The sequence below is a fragment of the Balaenoptera borealis genome, assembly GCF_965194805.1.
Source record: "Balaenoptera borealis genome assembly, chromosome: 10".
Taxonomy (NCBI): domain Eukaryota; kingdom Metazoa; phylum Chordata; class Mammalia; order Artiodactyla; family Balaenopteridae; genus Balaenoptera; species Balaenoptera borealis.
In genome coordinates this window covers 52,927,796-52,950,838 of record NC_138874.1, presented here as the reverse complement: position 1 = coordinate 52,950,838, position 23,043 = coordinate 52,927,796, and the positions used below count along the sequence as shown (strand labels likewise).

General features: G+C 37.4%; 2 protein-coding genes across 7 annotated transcripts in view; one reads left to right on the top strand and one right to left on the bottom strand.

Moving 5' to 3' along the window:
- The window catches only part of LRRTM3 (leucine rich repeat transmembrane neuronal 3), a 206,934-nt gene extending 190,394 nt beyond the window's left edge, over window positions 1-16,540 (bottom strand). For both annotated transcript variants that reach the window (XR_014249322.1, XM_082408642.1), the window contains exons 1-2: window positions 9,505-16,540; window positions 7,628-9,159 (exon numbers count right to left, since the gene is read on the bottom strand). Coding sequence is in view for 1 of the 2 variants with exons in the window: in XM_082408642.1 (XP_082264768.1) it covers window positions 7,628-9,159; window positions 9,505-9,508 (1,536 nt within the window). In the remaining variant the exon portion in view is untranslated. The remainder of the gene's footprint in view (window positions 1-7,627; window positions 9,160-9,504) is intronic.
- CTNNA3 (catenin alpha 3) overlaps window positions 1-23,043 on the top strand; it is a 1,737,547-nt gene that overhangs the window by 776,242 nt on the left and 938,262 nt on the right. The window lies entirely within an intron of this gene.

Genomic DNA, 23,043 nt, shown 5'->3' with positions numbered 1-23,043 from the left:
ACTAAGACCCCGCACATCTCTGTGTGTTCAACCATAAAAACAACCAAAGTGAAGCCCATAAAAATATATGTAGATTTTTACATTTCACTACTCAGTCCTCCCTGTAAAAGTCCATAGGACTAAGTGCATGTTGCCTTTTAATGACATAAAATAGGCTGGAGTGAGTGCCACAGGCTGGGAAGATGACTACACTAGCAGATCAGAATTTAACTAGCAGAGGGATATCCTAATGGTAAATTACTGGAAATCATTTCCTAATGGAGCTGGAGGTGTATAATTTGGCTTGAGAAGCCTTGTATGGGTAGGGTATGAATTATTTTAGGGCAGTCCTATAAAGAGGGACAAGATTTAAGATTAATGGATGAAATTTATCAGAGAATTGAGTCAATATAAGGACTCTTCTTATATTTTAAAAAAAACTATATACACATTCCTGGCACATAATAAGTCAAGTACACAAAAATGCACATACACATAAACAAATATGTGATAAAATGTGAATAATCCTATAGGAAGGACATGGATTCTTTTTTTCCCCTAAGCATCCAGAACATGTCTAGCTTGGTGGAAAACATAAAATACTTATGTATATAATATGTCCTGTGCCATATTAAACAGATCTTTAATTATTCCATTTTAATTGTAATTCAGTGATGTTACCTAACCTTCCTTAGGGTAAATGGCAGTACTCCAACCAAATATTTATACCTTTTAACTTTAAAATTTCATGCAAATTGTGCAGAATCCCTTTCATAAAGAATTTCATACAAATTATGCAGAATCCCTTTCATAAATTGATGAAGAACAAGCCAACACTGATCCTAAAGTGCCAAGTTAGTTTTTAAACTTCTTTCACTGTGGAAAGTTATCACAGGTTTATCAGAGACTTTAAAGTCACTCAGCTACTTCAAGATCAACATGGTATGTCCTACAAGTTTCCTTTAAACATTCTTGTGAGATGCTGGTTGACCGCATCAAAAATCATGTTCCTTCTTTCAGAGAGTACAACAGATCAAACTTAATGACAAGAAGCACTTTTTAGCTACATGTATGGACCACCCAGTTGAAGCCATGAACACCACTGGATAGTATAGCTTCACTCTACTGTAGCGTCACTGTCTGAAAATATTTTCTTTTTTACCCCCACTTCATCAATACGTTTGAGCCCCAAGAGTGCTGAATAAGGATTTATTCTTAACTGAAGTCCTTTGCTCTTTACTGGCAAAATGTATTTACACCCTGGATAGACGTAATTAGTGCAATGAAGCTTTAATAGAAATTGCCTTTGTTAAATGTGGTCTTTGCCTTATCATTTTATTCGTGAGACCCCCAAAATTTACATTTCGTCCCTGCAAGACAAAATTCTGATTGTTGATATGTGTTTCTGATTGATGACCTATAGTTGAGTATTCCTATTCATAAAGTCTTATGTTTTGTTTCTAGGAGTTATTTAATTGTTAATTCAACTCTATTTCTTCCTTCTTCTACTGCAAATCAAAAGATACTGTAGAGGTGGTTTGTAAGCTGTAGGGAAAAGGGGAAAGGTCAGCCAGACTTACATTTTGTTTTATGGTCTAATCTTTTTTATTGAAGATAGGATGCTCCTTTGAGTAAGATGACCAACTGTGTTGATTTATATGAGGCAAGACCTTTTTTGTGTGACATAGGAAGTAGAGAACAACAATTTAAGAGTGGGATAAAAGAATAACTGAAATTTTTTCCTGGGTCAGGGGGAAATGGGAGTCCCTGAAAATAAGGTATACAGAATTATCAAAAAAGTTATCAATTTGCATTACAACATTTGCTGGATAGGTTAAGAGAGAAGCTCTTTTTCTTTTTTTCTCTCTTTTTTTCCCAATAAAATGGATTATTATTGCATATGGAGTTTCTGCTATTAGAAAGTACAGTTGTTAAATAGATTCCCTCTGCTTGGTCTTACATTGTGACCCAGATAGTCTTGTTCTCTCTGTGTTCCTGAAATTCTCCTCACATGTTCAGGAGACCTAACTCAAGAACATATACCAATAATCCTATGAAGGTAAAGCAGAATAAAATTGAAAAATGCTTTTTCCACTGAAAAACCATCATCCTCTCTCTGTTCTCAAGAGATTTCATAGGAACTCAGCTATCAAAGAGGATGGTTTTCTACTTAAATTATAAGAATTTTGGAAATACGTCTGCTACATCATACTTGGTAAGAAAAGCTACATCCAGTAGAGAGAGATTTTTGATTACACTGGTCATTTTTTTGATGAAAGGCCCCAAAAGAGTACTCTTAAGTATTTAATTTTGCATAAATGAATAGGTTATAACTCATAAAAAAGCCTTTGTATTTTTATGCTACTTTTTTTTTAATCCAGTGATTTTCAACAGTAATAACTGGTAAAGTCAATAATAATTTCTATACTAGGAGGAAATTTTGGATAATCTTTCATTGGGGGAAAAGAAACAACAGAGTAGATGTCATGTAATCGATACCTGGAATATGTGCTAATCCCACTGTAACATGTTAAAAGCAATTACTTTTTGCTCAATAATGATGTTATCTTGCCATAAATGTTATATTTATAAGGTATAAATTCGACAAGGGCTCAAAATAGTGATACTGAAGAGGGGCAGGGCAAGTAACCTATGTTAATTGAAAACCTTTTCTATAATGATCTTTTTTGGGACCCAATTAGAATTTTGATTTAGTTTGATAAGCTCTGGTTGGTGTCTATTTATGTTTATTGTACGTTGCGGTCATTATTGATATGGGGTGGAAGAAACTGTTTTTATGGAAAATAAACGTCAAAGACAAATTAAGTTACAGACTCACTGCCAAGTCTCAGAATTCATATTAATGTAAAGTGGATTTAGGCTTCTGTTACATAGAGGTTAGTAATGTCTTTTTAACCCAGGCCAAACATAGAACACTGGCAAACATAGCTGATTATCTCACTAAATGCTTTTTGAAAATAATAGATAGTTGCCATTTTAGAGTTTACAAAGTGTTGCTCACATTTTGTCCTCCCAGTAACCATGTGAAGTCAGTAATTTTGCCCATTTTACAGATGAGTAACTTCAAGTTCAGAAAAGCTAAGGAATTTCCCTGGGATTATTTGATTTGCAGGTGTCAGAGAAATCTGAATCTAAGGCCCATACTCTATTATTTACATGGGCATGATATGTTCCTTAAATCAAAAGAATCATAATCTCTTTTTATGTAGATTTTCTCTGTAATATTTCTACTGTATTCTACCCAACTGTGCAAAAATCAACAATGATTTTGAAGAGTAGGCAAAAGTGGGTCCAATTCTATAGGCTATTATGGTTAGATTCTAGAAAGTCTCACTTTCACCTGTGTATTATCTTATTTGTTTTCAAGAGTCATTTAATACAACCTATTTGGCTTTCATCAGTTCTATTTCTCTTACAACATTTGTAATTAAAATCCACTGATATTACTTTTTGTGTTCATGGTTTATTCCAGCTGCCTCTGATTTTTGATGTAGGTAGCTAAGAGAATACAAGTATAGCAAAATTCCATGGGTTTGCATAAAATCCAGATTCTAATAAGAATCCAGGGAAAAGGGAATAAAAGAGGCAACACAGTTTCTGAATTTTTCATTTCTCATGGCTCAGTTCTCATTTGTCATGTCTGGAACTCATTTTGTCTTAGGCTTCATGGCCTGATGCTGTTTCTGATGCTAGTCTAATCCACACTTTAAATAAACTATTAAGTTCTCTTCGTGGTAAATGTCAAGGGGAGAGAAGGTATTTCATGCACCTACAGCATCCTAAAAATCCTTGCCAAATCTACAAATCTGACTCTGCATTATCCTTCCCCAGAAGGAGAGCATAATTTCATTATCTATGAATCATCACCTCTTAGACTGTAACATCATTGTCAGAGAGCCTAATAGAACAGTGTTCAGCTGACTGAAAAGGGGGAGGGAGGGAGAGAGCACTGGGGCAAAGCACAGGTCACTGGCATGATAACAAACTGGAGAGTTCTAGAGCTGGATGGGGAGGCCTCCCTCACTCCACAGCTCAGACACTCCTGACTGGTAAATAACTGATGCTGGTTCTTTCAGTATTAATATTGAAATTTGTTTTCCCCAACTTAAATTAAATTATATTTCAGTATCCTGCCTATGGAAAATATTCTCACTTAATGAAAATATCAGAATATTTGGCCAATGTCGATGATTATAAATACTTTAAAAAATATTTCTTATCGATTTTTGTTGTATTATTACTCACTCTTCATCTTTGGACACTTATTTCTAGCCCTTAGTTCCAGTTCTATGGCCTCTGGGCATTACTAAATCAGTCAATATACAAAATATAGCTTAAAAAATTGTACTATAACCATGTTTCCAAGGGAGATGAACTAAGTAAAATTAAAATCTGATTCATGGATTGAAAACCATATGTTGTAAACCACATTTACATAAAGGTTCAGGATGAAAAACTAAATAAAATGTTTGAGTAGCTGTGGTTAGTCTAACGAGCCACTGGAGGTCACTGATGCTCCACAGATATACAGTCTATTGCCTGTTTGTCTATTTAGGCAGTTGACTCACCGAATCAAGAAAAAATGGTTTAAATTCTTTGAAAAGATGTAATGTCAACATCCTTGGAAAATATAAACTCTTTTAAAAGGAATATATCTTGCATAATTATTGCTTAGAAGACTGGCACTTCGACTATTAACTCTATGCTGCAGTAGCGCTATGCGTACCGGGGCTCATAAAAATTTGGGGGTAAAACCCATACAGTTCAGAGACTAAACTGTATTTCCTCTCTCTCTGGTAAAGCATTCAAAGACTGAATCCGTTCTGCATTGATGCATCTCTGCTGTGTATTTCAACAGGTCAGGTTGTTTATTTAACTGTTGTCACCTTTGAGGAAAGTCAGACGCTTAATACAAATTTGGAATAGAAAATGAAATATCAATTACATTTTTCTAATATGCATTGAGTTTTTAAATACTTATGAGAATAGATTTATGGTATGCAGTCCAAAAAGTGCCATGGGGTGGTGGTGAGGATGATGACTTTTAAGCAGGAGAACATTCATTCACCAGTTGGCTTTGTTAAATTTATAGTGGTGACCTAGTGATTGTCTAACCTACAAGAATTATGTACTGAGAACTAAAGAAGCTTCATTCCCAAAGAGAGGGAAAAGACTTTTTTTTGTAATTCCATGTACTGAATCAAAATTGCTTTTACAATCTAAGGGATTTTATTTTGGTTCTTCTCTATTATTAAATTTATATGTAGTTAAAGTTAGGCATTAAAAAGTGACCAACCTTCAAAATTTTGGTCATTCATGTAATCTTAACACACCAAGTGGCTTTGAATTTTAGAAACACTTTTAATACAGCAAACATATTTTATGTATACTAGCAGTACCACAGTATCAAGTATTTGCAAGAGTTTCAAAATATAAATATAAATATGCCTTGCCTAAATTTATTTGGTATCCATGACAAATGAGGCAGAAGGTCAAGTCAAAGAATAAAAATGGGCTTTTTCACTTTAACACTGCATTTAATTAAAACAATCGTCTTTAGTACAGGTAAAAATGAGGCTGACCAAAGAAAATTTTGTTTTTAGATGGAATATGTATTTACTGACATTTTATGAAAAATGTGAAATTACAACTTCAGTGAAAAACATCGCTGTAGTTTCAGTCATCCAATTCATTGTACTGTAAGGAAGTATCTGCGTTATTAATCAATTGGGAATCCGTGACTATTTGCCATTAATAAATGTATATCCAACAGTTATTCATGGACAAATATATTGTAGCTGTGATGCTTTTCTGAACTGGTATCTATTTTAAGATTTAATCAAAATCAAAGTACAGTTCCTTGAGAAATCTACTTTCGAGGTTCCTTTTACTTTATTGCTTATAAAAGTATGATTTTTATAATCTGGCTTCTTTGCAATTATATCTCATGGTGACTTGCCTAGATTTTTCCTCTCAGAATATGAAAAGCCTCCAAACTATATAAAAATGCTGGTAAAAATAGCCATTTACTTTTTCTTTTTTGCTGCAGTGATTCTGTTTGGAAAGAACAGGGGCATGGTTAAAGATATAAAGCTTGAGAAACCAAATTAAATGGAACGGGCTCAATGTTGCAATTCCTGATTTTTGCTCCTCTAATAGAATTCTTCGTTTTGGAGGATGAAAGAGAATACTGACTAAAGACATTTTTCTAAAATCTAAATGAACTGTGATCAAAGTTACTTAAATACGGAAGCTGTGATATTTGTGCTGCAGGCAATAAACTTTCACCACTGACATAAAAACATGCATGCAGCTTGCAGATTGCCAACAGGGTCTGTACAGAATCATACTGATGAATGGAGTTCACAATATAGATGAACAAGGGGACACTGTAACATCAGCAATAGAAAAGCAGAAGACAACTGCCATGGGGTTGGTCTTTTGTCCTGTAAGATTTATTTTATACGTTTATTAAGGTGTTGTCAAAACTATCCTTTTCAACGAGGCTGTCGGTGGTGGAAAGCGTGTCTTGGAATGTGTTCTCTTTACACCTCTGAATGAAGTGTCAGTCATCAGGGGACTGGTGTGTGTGCTTGGCATAGAGTGGAACACAACAGGACAGCCTGACAAATCCCAAACAGAAGAACAGACAGAGCTCATAATTCCACTCCCTACATTAGGGTCCTTAAAAGAGCTGAAAAGAGAAATTTTGGTAAGCTTCCAACCACATGCATTTAGCAAGCGGCATTCCCATTTGCAAGCCTCATCTCTGAAAACTCCTTAAGGTGAAGAGCAGTGGAGAAATCTGCCTCCTGCCTATTTTATTTATTTATTTATTCATTTATTTACTTATTTTGGAAATGTGGAGGCTAGAAGAAATTGACAGTGAAACCTCTAGCCTGATTTTACAGAGATGAGTTTCAGAGACAAGGCTTCAGGTCTAAAACTTTGTATTTTTACTGTCTCCTCACATTTTGCGGGTGTCTACTTGCAGCATTTTAACCCTTCGACAGTTTTCCCTAGGCTTGCTTTATTGTAATTCAAACACCTCTGGAAACTGCTCGTGGTGCTGCTTTAACAGAGCACCATATTTCGATAGTTTCCTGCAGTTTTCTTTTTAAGCTAGGCATTCTTTTAAGGCTGTCCCTAAATGTTCTATAATCAAGTCCTCTCCTAGAATCATTTCAGGCTCAAGTACCTGGGATCATTCACTTTTTCCTTGATTTGCCAATGAGCTGCAAACCTTCTAGAACTATAGATTTGGTCTTGCCAGAAGGAGAATAACAGCCGATGTGAGGGATTACTTAATGAAAGAAGTTTTATCTTAAAACAAGTGTGACATTAATGGAATCAATAAAGGGTCTTATACGATAGGCATTATATTTAAAGCAGAGTTCAAGCTTCACATTGATTGTGGTATTTAAATTTCAATGGGTTAATTATGTATGAAAGTAAAATGACCAGTATTATGAATGTACTAAAACGGACAGGGAAGGACCTTGCCAGCAAAGTGAGAGGGAGAGGGGTGGGGAGAGGGGCACCACATTCCCTTTATAGTCACCAGAGTTCAGTAAAGCACCGCTTATTTCCCAGCTTTTAAGAGCGCTTTTATCACAATGGTTCATACCTCACACTCCCTGGAGCCCGATTTGTTATAGGTGCAGGGTCCCGTCCCATTCAGCAGCATCTCGCTGGTCTCCGTGTTGGTGGGTTTATAATCTACATAAAACTCCTGGGTGCTGGGAGTCATTTGCTTTAGGGACTGTCTTTTCTTTTTCCTGTGCCTTCGCATGAGGGAGCGCTGCTGCAGCTGCTTCATGCTGGCAGGGTACCGCTTCCACGACACGTAGATAACGAGAAGGATGACGAGCACAGACAGGAAAAGGGCCACGCTCCCTGCGATGATTTTATGGAAAGAGATGTGCTCAGCGTCAGCCTCGGTCTCTGGGCCAGGCTCCGTGGCTCCCACGGTGGGGGGCAAAGGGGGTTTGCTCTCATGCTTCGGCCTGGGGAGCTTGGGCTTAAATGTCGGCTTTGGGAGAGCCCTGGCCAGATCAAACCTCTCCGTGGTACTTTTGCCACAGATGCTGTAGTTCTTCACTGCGTCGATAACATTTACTCCTTGCAGCTCTTTGGGACTGGCACAGATAATTGTATTCTCCCTCAGTCCTTTAAAACTTTTCAGCCAGTTTACCAGGGAACAAATATTTCTGCTGCATTCCCATATATTCCCGGCAAGACTGATGTCATTGAGGGATATCCAAGAATCCAAAATCTCTTGACCAATAAATGTGAGCTTGTTGGAATCCAGGTTGAGGCGCTGCAGATTTGGGACACACTGGAAAACACTAGGTCCACTAAAAGCTTCGATCTCATTGCCTGATAAATCAAGCCTTTGTAATGAGCTCCAGGTCCAGGACATGGTCTGTCCTATGACACTGATTTTATTCCACTGCAAGTAAAGGTTCTGAAGGCTCACCAACCTTGGAAAAAGGGCCAGATTGAGCTTAGAAAATTGATTGTGCTCCAGGTGAAGTTCTTTGAGTCTGATCATGCCTGCAAAGACATTCCTGGCTAAACTTCGGATCCGGTTATATCCCAGGTCCAAAAGTTCCAGGTTGCGGCAGTCTTGGAATATTCGCACTGGGATGGTTCTCAGGGAATTAGATCGTAAATGTAAACTCAGCAGCTTTCGCAAACCCCGAAACTGTTCCGATCCCAGAGAATGCAGCTGATTATAGGACAGATCCAAGTTCCGTAAATTTGTCACAGGTCTGAAGGTATTGTTGAGAAAATAGGAGATTCTGTTGGAACTCAGAATCAGCTCTTTGAGTCTGCGTATTCCATTAAAAGCATTCTCATCAATATTGCTGATATGGTTATGGTCAAGGTACAGCCAGGTGAGCTGGTTGAGCCCTTTAAATTGATTATACTTAAGTTTTTGAAGGCTGTTATAGCGAAGGGACAAACCTAAGCAACCAGCAGATATACTTGAGGGTATCTCCTGTAATTTCTGAGATTCACAATATACCATTTTGCCTTCACACCTACAGCCCTTTGGGCATCCTCGTTCGGCAGAAGAAAGCATTGTCAGTAAGACAGTGGGGGCTATAACCAGTGCTACAGCTGATCCGCTCAGTAGCCTAATTACATTGAAACCTGGAAATAAAAACAACTTAGAAAAGTTATCCCCCCAAAAAAAGAATTCATTTATTTTTTAATCAAGCAAAAATAAGCATGTATTTTCTTTTTTAGAAATTTAAATCTAGATAAAAACATTTAACATCAAATATCATCGCCTTATAATTTAAAGAGAATTGTCTTTAGGCTTTTTTTTTTTTAATAGTTAAGCAAGGAAACATGGCAACTAAGCAATCGAATTTATAGTCTTAGAGCAGAGCAAGGTAATCTCTACGATAATTAAGGCAGAATTAATATACAGATTAGTGGATTTTTTTGTTTTTGTTTTTTTAAGTAGAAAAGAAGAAAAATGACAAAACATACCCATCCTTTGTATTGTTCAAAGGTCGTCCTTAGGTCTTTGCTTTGGCTTAGGGGGCCACTTGCATGACAGCCCCTGTCAGCTGCGCTGTAGTGAGTCAGGGCTCGCTGACACCCAGGAAGAAAAATTGGACCCCTTGGGAGATGGACCGATTTTGGAACATTATTCTTTGCCAGCCACGCAGAACACTCCAAGAACAAATAAATCCCAACACCGCATTTGCAGCAAAACATCAAAATCTTCCTAGGTAATAGGATCTTCATGAATATTACGTTTTTGCATCTTTACAGTTTATTTTGGAGGGGGGTGTGTAAAAAAAAAGGAAAAAAAAAACTGGCTTCTACAATTTCTTCTTATCGGAAAGCAAGACGTATTCCTCCAGGCAACATGAGGCTACCTGAGCTGCCACATCTGTATCCCATAGCCCAGCATTTCTGGTGGCGAGCACCCACTTCAGCCACAGCGCTGCGTTGGAGCCCAGAAGGCAGGAGAGCCCCGTACCCTGCACACCACGCTCAGCTCACTTCTGCAGACTGTCATTCCGAAAGCTGCTCGGACTGTTGCTTTGGTTTTAGTGAATGCAGTCTTATGTAAAGCTGCCCCCAGTGGTGAAGAACATTATGGGCATGTGCAGAAATGTCTCTCTTTTATCTTGCAAATGAGCAGGCTTTCTGCTGGAAAATGAATGATTCTTTCGGGTGGCTCAGTAGGACCTGAATGGTCACCGTAATCAATAACTAGCAACATTTTCTGTAATTTCCAAGTCTTGTTTTACAATTTGGCAACGTCTTTATTGTCTGCATCCACTTAATCGCTAAACATGCGCTGCCCAGAGTTTTTCTTGAGCTTGACATTAAGTTCACAGACCAAATGTCAATTTTTCTTAGCCTCAAAGTAGCTTTGAACTGAAATTTATAAAATGAATTATTGAGCTTTTCACAGAGAAGCATTAACTGCCTGCCCATTTGACCTCTTGGAGTCACAGTGATTGTATTATACAAGGTGTCTCAGGATGCTAGAACACATACATTTTGGAGTAGAGAGGATGACTAATGACATATAAACTAAGGTGTCCAATAACCTTTCTGATTTTCCCACAAAAGACATAATTGGTTTCATGGCTTATGACTTGGTTTGTCGTTTTGGTTGCTGTCATTTTATTTTCTTAATTAGAAGAGAAATAAGCCATATTTAGTGTGAGTACAAGAATCAAGAGATCATCTGGTTCAGTTTATTGATGCTGTTACTATTTATTACACTAGTAATATTTATTGAGCACTTTCTAAGTGCTTTAAATGGGCTATCTTATTCTATCTGTAAACAGTATTATGATGTAGGTCCCATTATAACCTTCATTTTGAAGATGAGGAAACTGAGACTTGGAAAGGTAACTTGCTCAAGGTCATATAGCAAGCAAGTGGCAGAACTGAGATTTAGAACCGTAGCTCTCTTACGCTTACACCTCTAACTGCTAGATGATCCTGCTTCAACAACATTCTTATCTTCACTTTAAAATGAACCAAATAAAAATTATCCTAAGTCATTGTGTCAGGGAAGCTGTAATAAAATAAAATCGTTGATTTCTAAAATAGGTTTTCATAAACTTCTTTGGTTTGAGTCTTCTAACAAGAATCATAAAACTAAAGAGGAGAAGCTTAGTCTAATGATTAAGAGGATGAATTTTTTGCACCTAGGTTCAAATCCTGGCTGTACTTTACCAGCTCTGTAACCTTCACTAGGTTACTTATCTTCTCTATGCATTAGTTTTCTCTTCTACAAAATGGGCATAATAACAAAATTCCGTTTCATAGAGGATTTGAGAATTAAGTCATCTAAATATCTGTGAAGTACTTAGAATAGTAAGTGGCACATAATAAGCCTGTGTTAGCTGTTATTTGAATAATATCAACTTTACTGTATTTGCTGGTATTGCATGTTATTTAGTATTGAATATTGAGTATACTCACTTTCATTTACTCACAAAGAACTACTTCAGTGAATATTTTTTATATTGTTTACAGTGGATTTCTGAGATACTTTCAGTCTTGCCTTCTTTGATGAGAAGAATTCCTAAATTTCCATCATCTCAACTTTATCTTTAACATGAGTATCTAGTGGACCATAACTGGGAATTAATGTTTGATTATTTTCTGCCCCAGAGCAGAATATGGTAACAGCTGCTCCACAGAGAAAACCATTTTGTTTAAAAATAAATGGTAATTTTATAAAAAATAAAAGTGTTAGTCTTAGTTAGATGAATTGGCTGTGGAAAACCCTGGAGAGCTTTCATATATTCTAAGGATGAGAAGCTTGGTAACAGTCACGATAATCAAAAGGGATCCCATAGACATCTTCCAATTCCTCAGATAGTATGCCATTAATAGGGCAGTTTCCTCCCAAATTATTCATGCTGTCAATGCGCATAAAGCCCCCAGAGAGCTTGTTAGAAAGATAAATTTCCCAATCCCTCCCCGAAGATTTTGATTCAAGGGGACGGAAGAGGCTACACTTATCAACAGACTCTGATGGACAACTTGGTTTTAAAAATGCACTGTAAGGGAATGAATAAAAATAATAAATTTTCTCTTAGTAGGAAGAGAGGACATATAAATCTATGACATTGTGATATAAGTTCTATGAGGACAAAGACAATGTCTTGTCTACTTCAGTTTCCCTGAAACCTGCAATAGGACTTGGCACATTATAGATGCTCAATAAAGATTTATTGAATAAATACATTTTTATGGGGGTCACAGGTACATTTGATGTAGGATAAACTGGTTATGTAATGCTAGTCTTGTGTACATGAGATTGATCCCTGAAAAGTTCCTTGGCCAGTGAGATTGGATACAATTTTGGAGAAAGTGTTCTTAAAAAATATGTTATCAGGCAAGAAACTGGGAAGCGGAAATACTCACATGGTCAGCAAGTGATCTTCACTTTTCATGTAGACATCTCTTGTCTTCATAGTTAAACCATAAATTTTATGAGAATAATAAATATAGGTTTGAATATTCCCTTTGGCATTTTACAACTTTTATCATCTAACATCCCAAATAGGGCTTGGCAACTTGTATCTATTAAAAAAAAGACTAAAGGGAATCATATTTATAACTCCTCTATCATATCTCTGTTGCTTGAAAGGCTCTGATTTTTCTCTTCACCATCCTTGCTTCTCCAAGGGAAGTAGCTATCCGATGTCTGTTTTGCCTAACAGCTGCAGAGGGCTGCTCTAGGATGGCCGGAGGCCCCGTCAACTTTGTGTTTCTTATTCTTCTCTCATTCCCTGACAGAAGCACAGATGAGCCCACTGAGAATGTAATTCTCTCACTTTGCTTTTCCTGGGAGAAATCCTCTTGGATCAATTATGGTGAATAACATTTGCTGCTGCGTCACACACCTTGCCCTTAGTTTTTAGACATTTTCCTGGTACCTTGGCTTCTGATCTTATTTTGCTCCATAGTGCTGACTTCACATTCACCTTTTGGATCTCAAAATTGATATTTTCTCTTAATGCTGATTATTGATCTCTTCCTCAGTAGTAATCAGTAGCCATTCTTGGATTGGATCTGACTCCAGGCCCTCTGCGTGGCTCCTGCTTTGGCACTAGCCCTGAAGCCAGTATCACCACCAGGTCTACCCTGGTTCAAGGTAATGAAGTGCCTGAAGAGGGAAGACCACTCAAGAGGCTAGTAGAGAAGTCCAAAAATAAAACAGTGCAATGCTAAACCAGACTGAATACTTGAGGCTACAGAAATCACTCCCAAGACATAGAGTAATCTCTCAAAAGAAAAATAAAACCTTATATTCTAAAAGATTTTAGTAATTTGCTGGTTACTTTTTAAAGTTTATTCTCCTTTTACTTGTTGACTACAGCAAGATGATTATTTCTTACTTGCCTTTCAAAAGAAGCAAAATTATACTACATTATGTATTTAGCAAATTCTTTTGCACTTAACACCACATACAGAAAAAAACATAAACTACCTGACAACTTAAATTTCCCCAATGAATCTAGGGCCTTAATGATTTATATACTTATGGAATGTAGTGTCATGTATCTAAAGACTTTTTTCTAATTACACTGATAGTACTTCAAATAGCTTGACATATTTTGTTTAAATTGGGTAAATAAATCCTATCTTATATAATGGCAAATTTCAGTCTAATATGAAACTGAATTGCCATATATAAACTTAGACAGTCAGGGCTTAAAGTGGATATACTGATATCTTAACAATGGGTTGTTCTCAGAGATTTCATTTATTTAACAGTTTGGGTACCGAATAAGTCTTAGACACGGTTCCAGACACTTAGAGTATAACAAGAGTAAAACAAAGATCTAAGCTTACATTCTGAAGGGGTAAGATGGACAATAAAAAACAAACATAAATAGTATATTATTCCATAGTGTGTACTATAGAAAAGTAAGAAAGATAGTGAAGATTAAGAGTGGAAGGGGTGAGGTGGATTGCAGTTTTAAATAGGATGATTAAGGCCACTAAGAAAGTGGCTTGAACAACCCTTGAAGGAGATGAGGTTGTTAACCTTAAATATGTATGGGGAGTGACCAGTGCAAAGGCCCTCATGTGGGAGTAGATAGTGTGTTCGTTGACTAGAAGAAAGGCCAGTCAGTCTTAGAGTGGAGAGAGCAAGCGGGAGAGTAATTGGAGATGAAGTCAGAGAGGGAATATACTCTGAAGGGACAAGAGTAGTAAGGAGTAGTAAGGGAAGCCAGTAAGGAGGTTATAATACCAATCAAGAGAGTTGATTGCAGCTTGGGCCAGTATGGTAGCAGTGGAAGTGGTGAGAATTGGTTAGATTCTAGATTTATGTTTAGGTAAAACCAATAGGAGTTTTTTAATGGATTAGAAGTGAAGGTATGAGATAAAGAGAGAAATTAAAGATGACTGCTAGTTTTATGGGCTGAGCAACTGGAGGGATGGTACAGCCGTCAACTGCTTCTGTAGGTCAAGTTTGGGGAATAACATCAAGAGTTCAACATATTTGAATTTGGTTCTCAACGTTCTTCAGTTTTGTGAGACTTTAATTTTTGCAAACATCGTCTTGTTATTAGGCCTCAAAGAACCATGATGTATTTTAAAATATTTTGTAAAATGATTAGCAGAATTAGGCACTAACAATAGCAACATGGATTTCTATTCAGATGGTCTGGACAGTGGCAACATCTTTGCAAATGGTCTTAGAAGACAATGGAATCAAAAGCTTTGATGAAAACTGAAAATTACATAAGACCAGATATGGGAACATGTGGACTAAGAGTTTTAGAAAATGAATTCAGGAAATCCAAAATGTTTTTCTAGAATAATTTAGAGAATGACACATATTTTTTATTGCATATGCCAGTTGACATTTGGAATTTGGAACTGATTCTGACCAGTCTTCTTAGGGTCTCAGTTTGCTTATCTGCAAAATAGTACCCATAAAACATGTGCTCTGAATCTCTAAAGTTTTTATTTAGGATCGAGTTCCATAATTTATATGTAAATACATTGTAGACTATAAAGTGCTACAAAATATTTCTGAAATCAGTGTACCTGTGAGAAAATTAATTTTTCTTCGAATTCTGTCTAGGTGCTCTGGTCATGAGCATATACTGGAACAAACATATATCAAGGGTCACTAACATGACCAAGGGCAGAGTCAGAATTTACTAATATTATAAAAAAAAATTCTCAGTATTCCCTTTCTACAACAGTTTTAATACCACAACCATTTATTATACAGCATACATCATTGACATTCTAACTCATAAAGTGCTTTCACCAATAAGTGCATGTAATCTAGATGTAAAGCTCTTAATGTTTTTGACTCAGCTACCCTATCATGTAATAAGATAGTCAGAATGCTGCTATAGAGTCCCTACAGTTATGGAAATTTTATTTTCTTCATTTCTAGTTGGTTAGAATACTCAAATGCATTTGTACATTTATAACTATATTCTGATCTTCCATCGAGGCATTAACATGTCTCTGAAATATCCTTGGTTTCCATCTGCTTGCTTCAAGGGCTCCATTAAAAACCCTGTCTGGTCACATATGGTTATAAGTGAAGATGTCTGACTTAGATAAATGGATGAAGAAATTTCCAGGTCTGACCATTAAAGTGGTTTTTCAGTATCTTTTTCGAATGAGGCAAGTTCAAATGAATGAGACCTACAAGATTATCCAACACATCTCCCTTTCCCTCACCTAAAGATACATTTATGCTGCAGCATCAATCCATACTCTCAGGTTTTATGGCATTCCTCACTTTTTCTTCCTACAGAAGTAGCCCTAAGCTAAATTTGAGGATAGGGAAAAATAACAAACTCTTAAAGTGTAACACTTATTGGTAGACTTCTGAAGATTGAAAAAGACTACATGACTTTGAGGAACAATTATTTTTATTTTTTTTTTAGTGGAAATTTCAAAACATACACAAAAGTAGAAAGTATAGTATAATAAACATTAACAATTATCAATATTTTAATAATTTTGTTCCACCTATCCCCACCTTCCTTCTCACACACCCACACTTTTTGTTTTTTTTCTTTCTGGAGTATTTTAAAAGCAAATCTCAGAAATCATGTCATTTTACATATATATGTGTGTGTGTGTGTGTGTGTGTGTGTGTGTGTGTGTATTTCAGTATTTAATTCTAACCAGTAAAGACTTTTAATTTAACCATCTAGCATTAGAACACCTAACATATTTAATGATAAGTTCTTTTTTTTTTTTTAATCATTTATTTATTTATTTATTTATTTATTTATGGCTGTGTTGGGTCTTCGTTTCTCTGCGAGGGCTTTCTCTAGTTGCGGCGAGTGGGGGCCACTCTTCATCGTGGTGCGCGGGCCTCTCACTATCGCGGCCTCTCTTGTTGCAGAGCACAGGCTCCAGACGCGCAGGCTTAGTAGTTGTGGCGCACGGGCTTAGCTGCTCCGCGGCATGTGGGATCTTCCCAGACCAGGGCCCGAACCCGCGTCCCCTGCATTGGCAGGTGGATTCTCAACCACTGCGCCACCAGGGAAGCCCCTACCATTCAAATTTACTAGTATTTCTGTTCTTCCCTTTCCACTGCACTTGCTTTTTTGTCCATAGTTGTCAAAAGCAATTATTTGATATTGTTCCTTGCTAAACAAACCTGCTAATTTTTATATTAATATTGGGATATTCTTCTAACAGAGGCTCAAAAAAATTACTTTTAAGAGAACAGCCATCAAAATTCATTTGTAGTCATTTTATTGAGAGAAATCAGTTTTCTAACTTTTCATCTGGAACAAACTCCATGAAGGAACATGTGGTACCAGAGCCACATTGTAAAATTTATAATCCTATATATATTCCCAAAATTATTATGATTTCTCACAGTAGAACAAAGGAGTTTTAGAGTAACTATAAAAGTCTCTTAACCAAATTTGCACTTAATATTTGATGTTTTACTTTGAATGATTGTATAGCTGTGCTTTGAATATAAAGTCAATATTATTTAAATGGTATAATAATAAACATTTGGCTATATTTGCTTTACATATGTTCTGATGTACAAGTTTTTTTTTAAAGAAAATTTTCTGTCTTAGTCCATTTGGGCTATTATAACAGAATGGGATAGATTGGGTGGCTTATACACAACAGAAATGTATTTCTCACAGTTCTGGAGGCTGGGAAGTCCAAGATCAAGATGTGGTCAGATTCCATACCTGGTGAGATTGCATTCCTGCCTCCTGCTTCACAGACTGCCATCTTCTCTCTGGAACTTCACATAGCTTAAGTGGCAAGGGAGCTCTCAAGGGCCTCTTTACTAAGGGCACTTATCCCATTCACCTAATCACCTCCCAAAGGTTCCACCTCCAAATACCATCACTTTGGGGATTAGGTTTCAACATATGATTTGGTGGAGGTGGAACACAAACATTCAGTCTATAGATTTTCTATTGTACTTTTAACGCATTATGTATAATAGTTTCAGTGGGTACACTAGTATATTTTAAAATATGCCTTCCTGACAAATATGTTAGCATTAAGAATTAAATCCGGACCCTGAACCAAGATGGCAGAGTAGAAGGACGTGCTCTCACTCCCTCTTGTGAGAACACCAGAATCACAACTAGCTGCTGGACAGTCATCGACAGGAAGACACTGGAACACACCAGAAAAGATACCCCACATCCAAAGACAAAGGAGAAGCCACAGTGAGATGGTAGGAGGGGCGCAATCAGAGTTAAATCAAATCCCATAACTGCTGGGTGGGTGACTCACAGACTGGCGAACACTTACACCACAGAAGTCTACCCACTGGAGTGAAGGTTCTGAGCCCCATGTCAGACTTCCCAACCTGGGGGTCCAGCAACGGGAGGAGGAATTCATAGAGAATCAGACTTTGAAGCCTAGTGGGATTTGATTGCAGGACTTTGACAGGACTGTGGGAAACAGAGACTGCACACTTGGAGGGCACACACAAAGTAGTGTGCACATCAGGACCCCGGGGAAGGAGCAGTGACCCCAGAGGAGACTGAACCAGACCTACCTGCTAGTGTTGGAGGGTCTCCTGCAGAGGCGGGGGTGGCTATGGCTCACCGTGGGGAAAAGGACACTGGCAGCAGAAGTTCTGGAAAGTACTTCTTGGCGGGAACCCTCCCAGAGTCTGCCATTAGCACCACCAAAGAGCCCAGGTAGGCTCCAGGGTTGGGTTGCCTCAGGCCAAACAACCAACAGGGAGGGTACCCAGCCCCACCCATCAGCATTCAAACGGATTAAAGTTTTACTGAGCTCGGACCACCACAGCAACAGTCAGCTCTACCCACCACCAGAGCCTCCCATCAGGAAACTTGCACAAGCCTCTTAGATAGCCTCATCCACCAGAGGACAGACAGGAGAAGCAAGAAGAACTACAATCCTGCAGCCTGTGGAATGAAAACCACATTCACAGAAAGAAGGACAAGATGAAAAGTCAGAGGTCTATGTACCAGATGAAGGAACAAGATAAAACCCCCGAAAAACAACTAAATGAAGTGGAGATAGACAACCTTCCAGAAAAAGAATTCAGAATAATGATAGTGAAGATGATCCAGGACCTCGGAAAAAGAATGGAGGCAAAGATCGAGAAGATGCAAGAAATGTTTACCAAAGACCTAGAAGAATAAAAGAACAAACAAACAGAGATGAACAATACAACAACTGAAATGAAAACTACACTAGAAGGAATCAATCGCAGAATAACTGAGGCAGAAGAATGGATAAGTGACCTGGAAAACAGAATGGTGGAATTCACTGCTGCAGAACAGAATAAAGAAAAAAGAATGAAAAGAAATGAAGACAGCCTAAGAGACCTCTGGGAGAACATTAAACGCAACAACATTCATATTATAGGGGTTCCAGAAGGAGAAGAGAGAGAGAAAGAACCTGAGAAAATATTTGAAGAGATTATAGTCGAAAACTTCCCTAACATGGGAAAGGAAATAGCCACCCAAGTCCAGGAAGCGCAGAGAGTCCCATACAGGGTAAACCCAAGGAGAAACATGCCAAGACATATAGTAATCACATTGGAAAAAATCAAAGACAAAGAAAAATTATTGAAAGCAGCAAGGGAAAAATGACAAATAACATACAAGGGAAGTCCCATAAGGTGAAGAGCTGATTTCTCAGCAGAAACTCTACAAGCCAGAAGGGAGTGGCATGATATACCTAAAGTGATGAAAGGGTAGAACCTACAACCAAGATTACTGTACCCGGCAAGGATCTCATTCAGATTTGATGGAGAAATCAAAAGCTTTACAGACAAGCAAAAGCTAAGAGAATTCAGCACCACCAAATCAGCTCTACAACAAATGCTAAAGGAATTTCTCTAAGTGGGAAACACAAGAGAAGAAAACGACCAACAAAAACAAACCCAAAACAATTAAGAAAATGGTCATAGGAATATACATATTGATAATTACCTTAAACGTGAATGGATTAAATGCTCCAACCAAAAGACACAGGCTTGCTGAATGGATACAAAAACAAGACCCATATATATTCTATCTACAAAAGACCCACTTCAGACCTAGGGACACATACAGACTGAAACTGCGGGGATGGAAAAAGATATTCCATGCAAATGGAAATCAAAAGAAAGCTGGAGTAGCAATACTCATATCAGATAAAATAGACTTTAATATAAAGAATGTTACAAAACACAAGGAAGGACACTACATAATGATCAAGGGATCAATCCAAGAAGAAGATATAACAATTATAAATATATATGCACCCAACATAGGAGCACCTCAATACATAAGGCAACTGCTAACAGTATAAAAGAGGAAATCGACAGTAATACAATAATAGTGGGGGACTTTAACACCTCACTTACACCAATGGACAGATCAACCAACATGAAAATAAATAAGGAAACAGAAGCTTTAAATGACACAGTAGACCAGATAGATTTAATTGATATTTATAGGACATTCCATCCCAAAACAGCAGATTACACTTTCTTCTCAAGTGCACATGGAACATTCTCCAGGATAGATCACATCTTGGATCACAAATCAAGCCTCAGTAAATTTAAGAAAATGGAAATCATATCAAGCATCTTATCTGGCCACAATGCTATGAGATTAGAAATGAATTACAGGGGAAAAAACGTAAAAAACACAAACACATGGAGGCTGAACAATACGTTACTAAATAACCAAGAGATCACTGAAGAAATCAAAGAGGAAACCAAAAAATACCTAGAGACAAATGACAATGAAAACACAATGATCCAAAACCTATGGGATGCAGCAAAAGCAGTTCTAAGAGGGAAGGTTATAGCTATACTAGCCTACCTCAAGAAACAAGAAAAATCTCAATCTAATTTTACACCTAAAGGAACTAGAGAAAGAAGAACAAACAAAACCGAAAGTTAGCAGAAGGAAAGAAATCATAAAGATCAGAGCAGAAATAAATGAAATAGAAACAAAGAAAACAATAGCAAAGACCAATAAAACTAAAAGCTGGTTCTTTGAGAAGATGAACCAAATTGATAAACCACTAGCTAGACTCACCAAGAAAAAGAGGGAGAGGACTCAAATCAATAAAATTAGAAATGAAACAGGAGAAGTTACAACAGACACTGCAGAAATACAAAGCATCCTAAGAGACTACTATAAGGATCTGTATGCCAATAAAATGGACAACCTGGAAGATATGGACAAATTCTTAGAAAGGTATAACCTTCCAAGACTGAACCAGGAAGAAACAGAAAATAGGAACAGACCAATCACAAGTAATGAAATTGAAACTGTGATTAAAAATCTTCCAACAAACAAAAGTCCAGGACCAGATGGCTTCACAGGTGAAATCTGTCAAACATTTAGAGAAGAGCTAACATCATCCTTCTCAAACACTTCCAAAAAATTGCAGAGGAAGGAACACTCCCAAACTCATTCTGTGAGGCCACCATCACCCTGATACCACAACCAGACAAAGATACTACAAAAAAAGAAAATTACAGACCAATATCACAAATGAATATACATGCAAAAATCCTCAACATAATAGTAGCAAACAGAATCCAAAAACACATTAAAAGGATCGTACACCATGATGAAGTGGGATTTATCCCAGGGATGCAAGGATTCTTCAATATATGCAAATCAATCAATGTGATACACCATGTTACCAAATTGAAGAAGAAAAACCATATGATCATCTCAATAGATGCAGAAAAAGCTTTTGACAAAATTCAACACCCATTTATGATAAAAACTCTCCAGAAAGTGGGCATAGAGGGAACCTACCTCAACATAATAGAGGCCATATACAACAAACCCACAGCAAACATCATTCTCAATGGTGAAAAACTGAAAGCATTTCCTCTAAGATCAGGAACAAGCCAAGGATGTCCACTCTCACCACTATTATTCAACATAGTTTTGAAAGTCTTAGCCACAGCAATCAGAGAAGCAAAAGAAATAAAATAATACAAATTGGAAAAGAAGAAGTAAAACTGTCACTGTTTGCAGATGACATGATACTATACATAGAGAATCCTAAATATGCCACCAGAAAACTACTAGAGCTAATCAATGAATTTGGTAAAGTTGCAGGATACAAAATTAATGCACAGAAATCTCTTGCATTCCTATATACTAATGATGAAAAATCTGAAAGAGAAATTAAGGAAACACTCCCATTTACCACTGCAACAAAAAGAATAAAATACCTAGGTACAAACCTACCTAGGGAGACAAAAGTCCTGTATGTAGAAAACTATAAGACACTGATGAAAGAAATGAAAGATGATACCAACAGATGGAGAGATATACCATGTTCTTGGATTGGAAGAATCAATATTTTGAAAATGACTCTACTACCCAAAGCAATCTACAGATTCAGTGCAATCCCTATCAAATTACCAATGGCATATTTTCGAGAGCTAGGACAAAAAATCTTAAAATTTGTATGGAGACACAAAAGACCCCGAATAGCCAAAGCAGTCTTGAGTGATAAAAACAGAGCTGGAGGAATCAGACTCCCTGACTTCAGACTATACTACAAAGCTACAGTAATCAAGACAATATGGTACTGGCACAAAAACAGAAACATAGATCAATGGAACAAGATAGAGAGCCCAGAGATGAACCCACGCACCTAAGGTCAACTGATGTATGATAAAGGAGGCAAGGATATACAATGGAGAAAAGACAGTCTCTTCAATAAGTGGTGCTGGGAAAACTGGACAGCTACATGTAAAAGAATGAAAGTAGAATACTCCCTAACACCATACACAAAAATAAACTCAAAATGGATTAGAGACCTACATGTAAGACTGGACACTATAAAACTCTTAGAGGAAAACATAGGAAGAACACTCTTTGACATAAATCACAGCAAGATCTTTTTTTTTTTTCAAAGAGGATTGTTCTTTTTTTTTTTTTTTTTAATAGCTACATTATTTATTTATTTATTTATTTATTTTTTTAGCTGTGTTGGGTGTTCGTTTTGTGCGAGGGCTTTCTCCAGTTGCGGCAAGCGGGGGCCACCCTTCATCGTGGCGCAGGGACCACTCTTCATCGCGGTGCGCGGGCCTCTCACTATCGCGGCCCCTCCCGTTGTGGGGCACAGGCTCCAGACGCGCAGGCTCAGCAGTTGCGGCTCACGGGCCCAGTCGCTCCGCGGCATGTGGGATCCTCCCAGACCAGGGCTTGAACCCGTGTCCCCTGCATTAGCAGGCAGACTCTCAACCACTGCGCCACCAGGGAAGCCCAAGATCTTTTTTGATCCACCTCCTAGAGTAATGGAAATAAAAACAAAAATAAACAAATGGGACCTAATGAAACTTCAGAGCTTTTGCATAGCAAAGGAAACCATAAGACGAAAAGACAACCCTCAGAATGGGAGAAAATATTTGCAAACGAATCAACGGACAAAGGATTAATCTCCAAAATATATAAACAGCTCATTCAGCTCAATATTAAAATAACAAACAACCCAATCCAAAAATGGGCAGAAGGCCTAAATAGACATTTCTCCAAAGAAGACATACAGATGGCCAAGAAGCACATG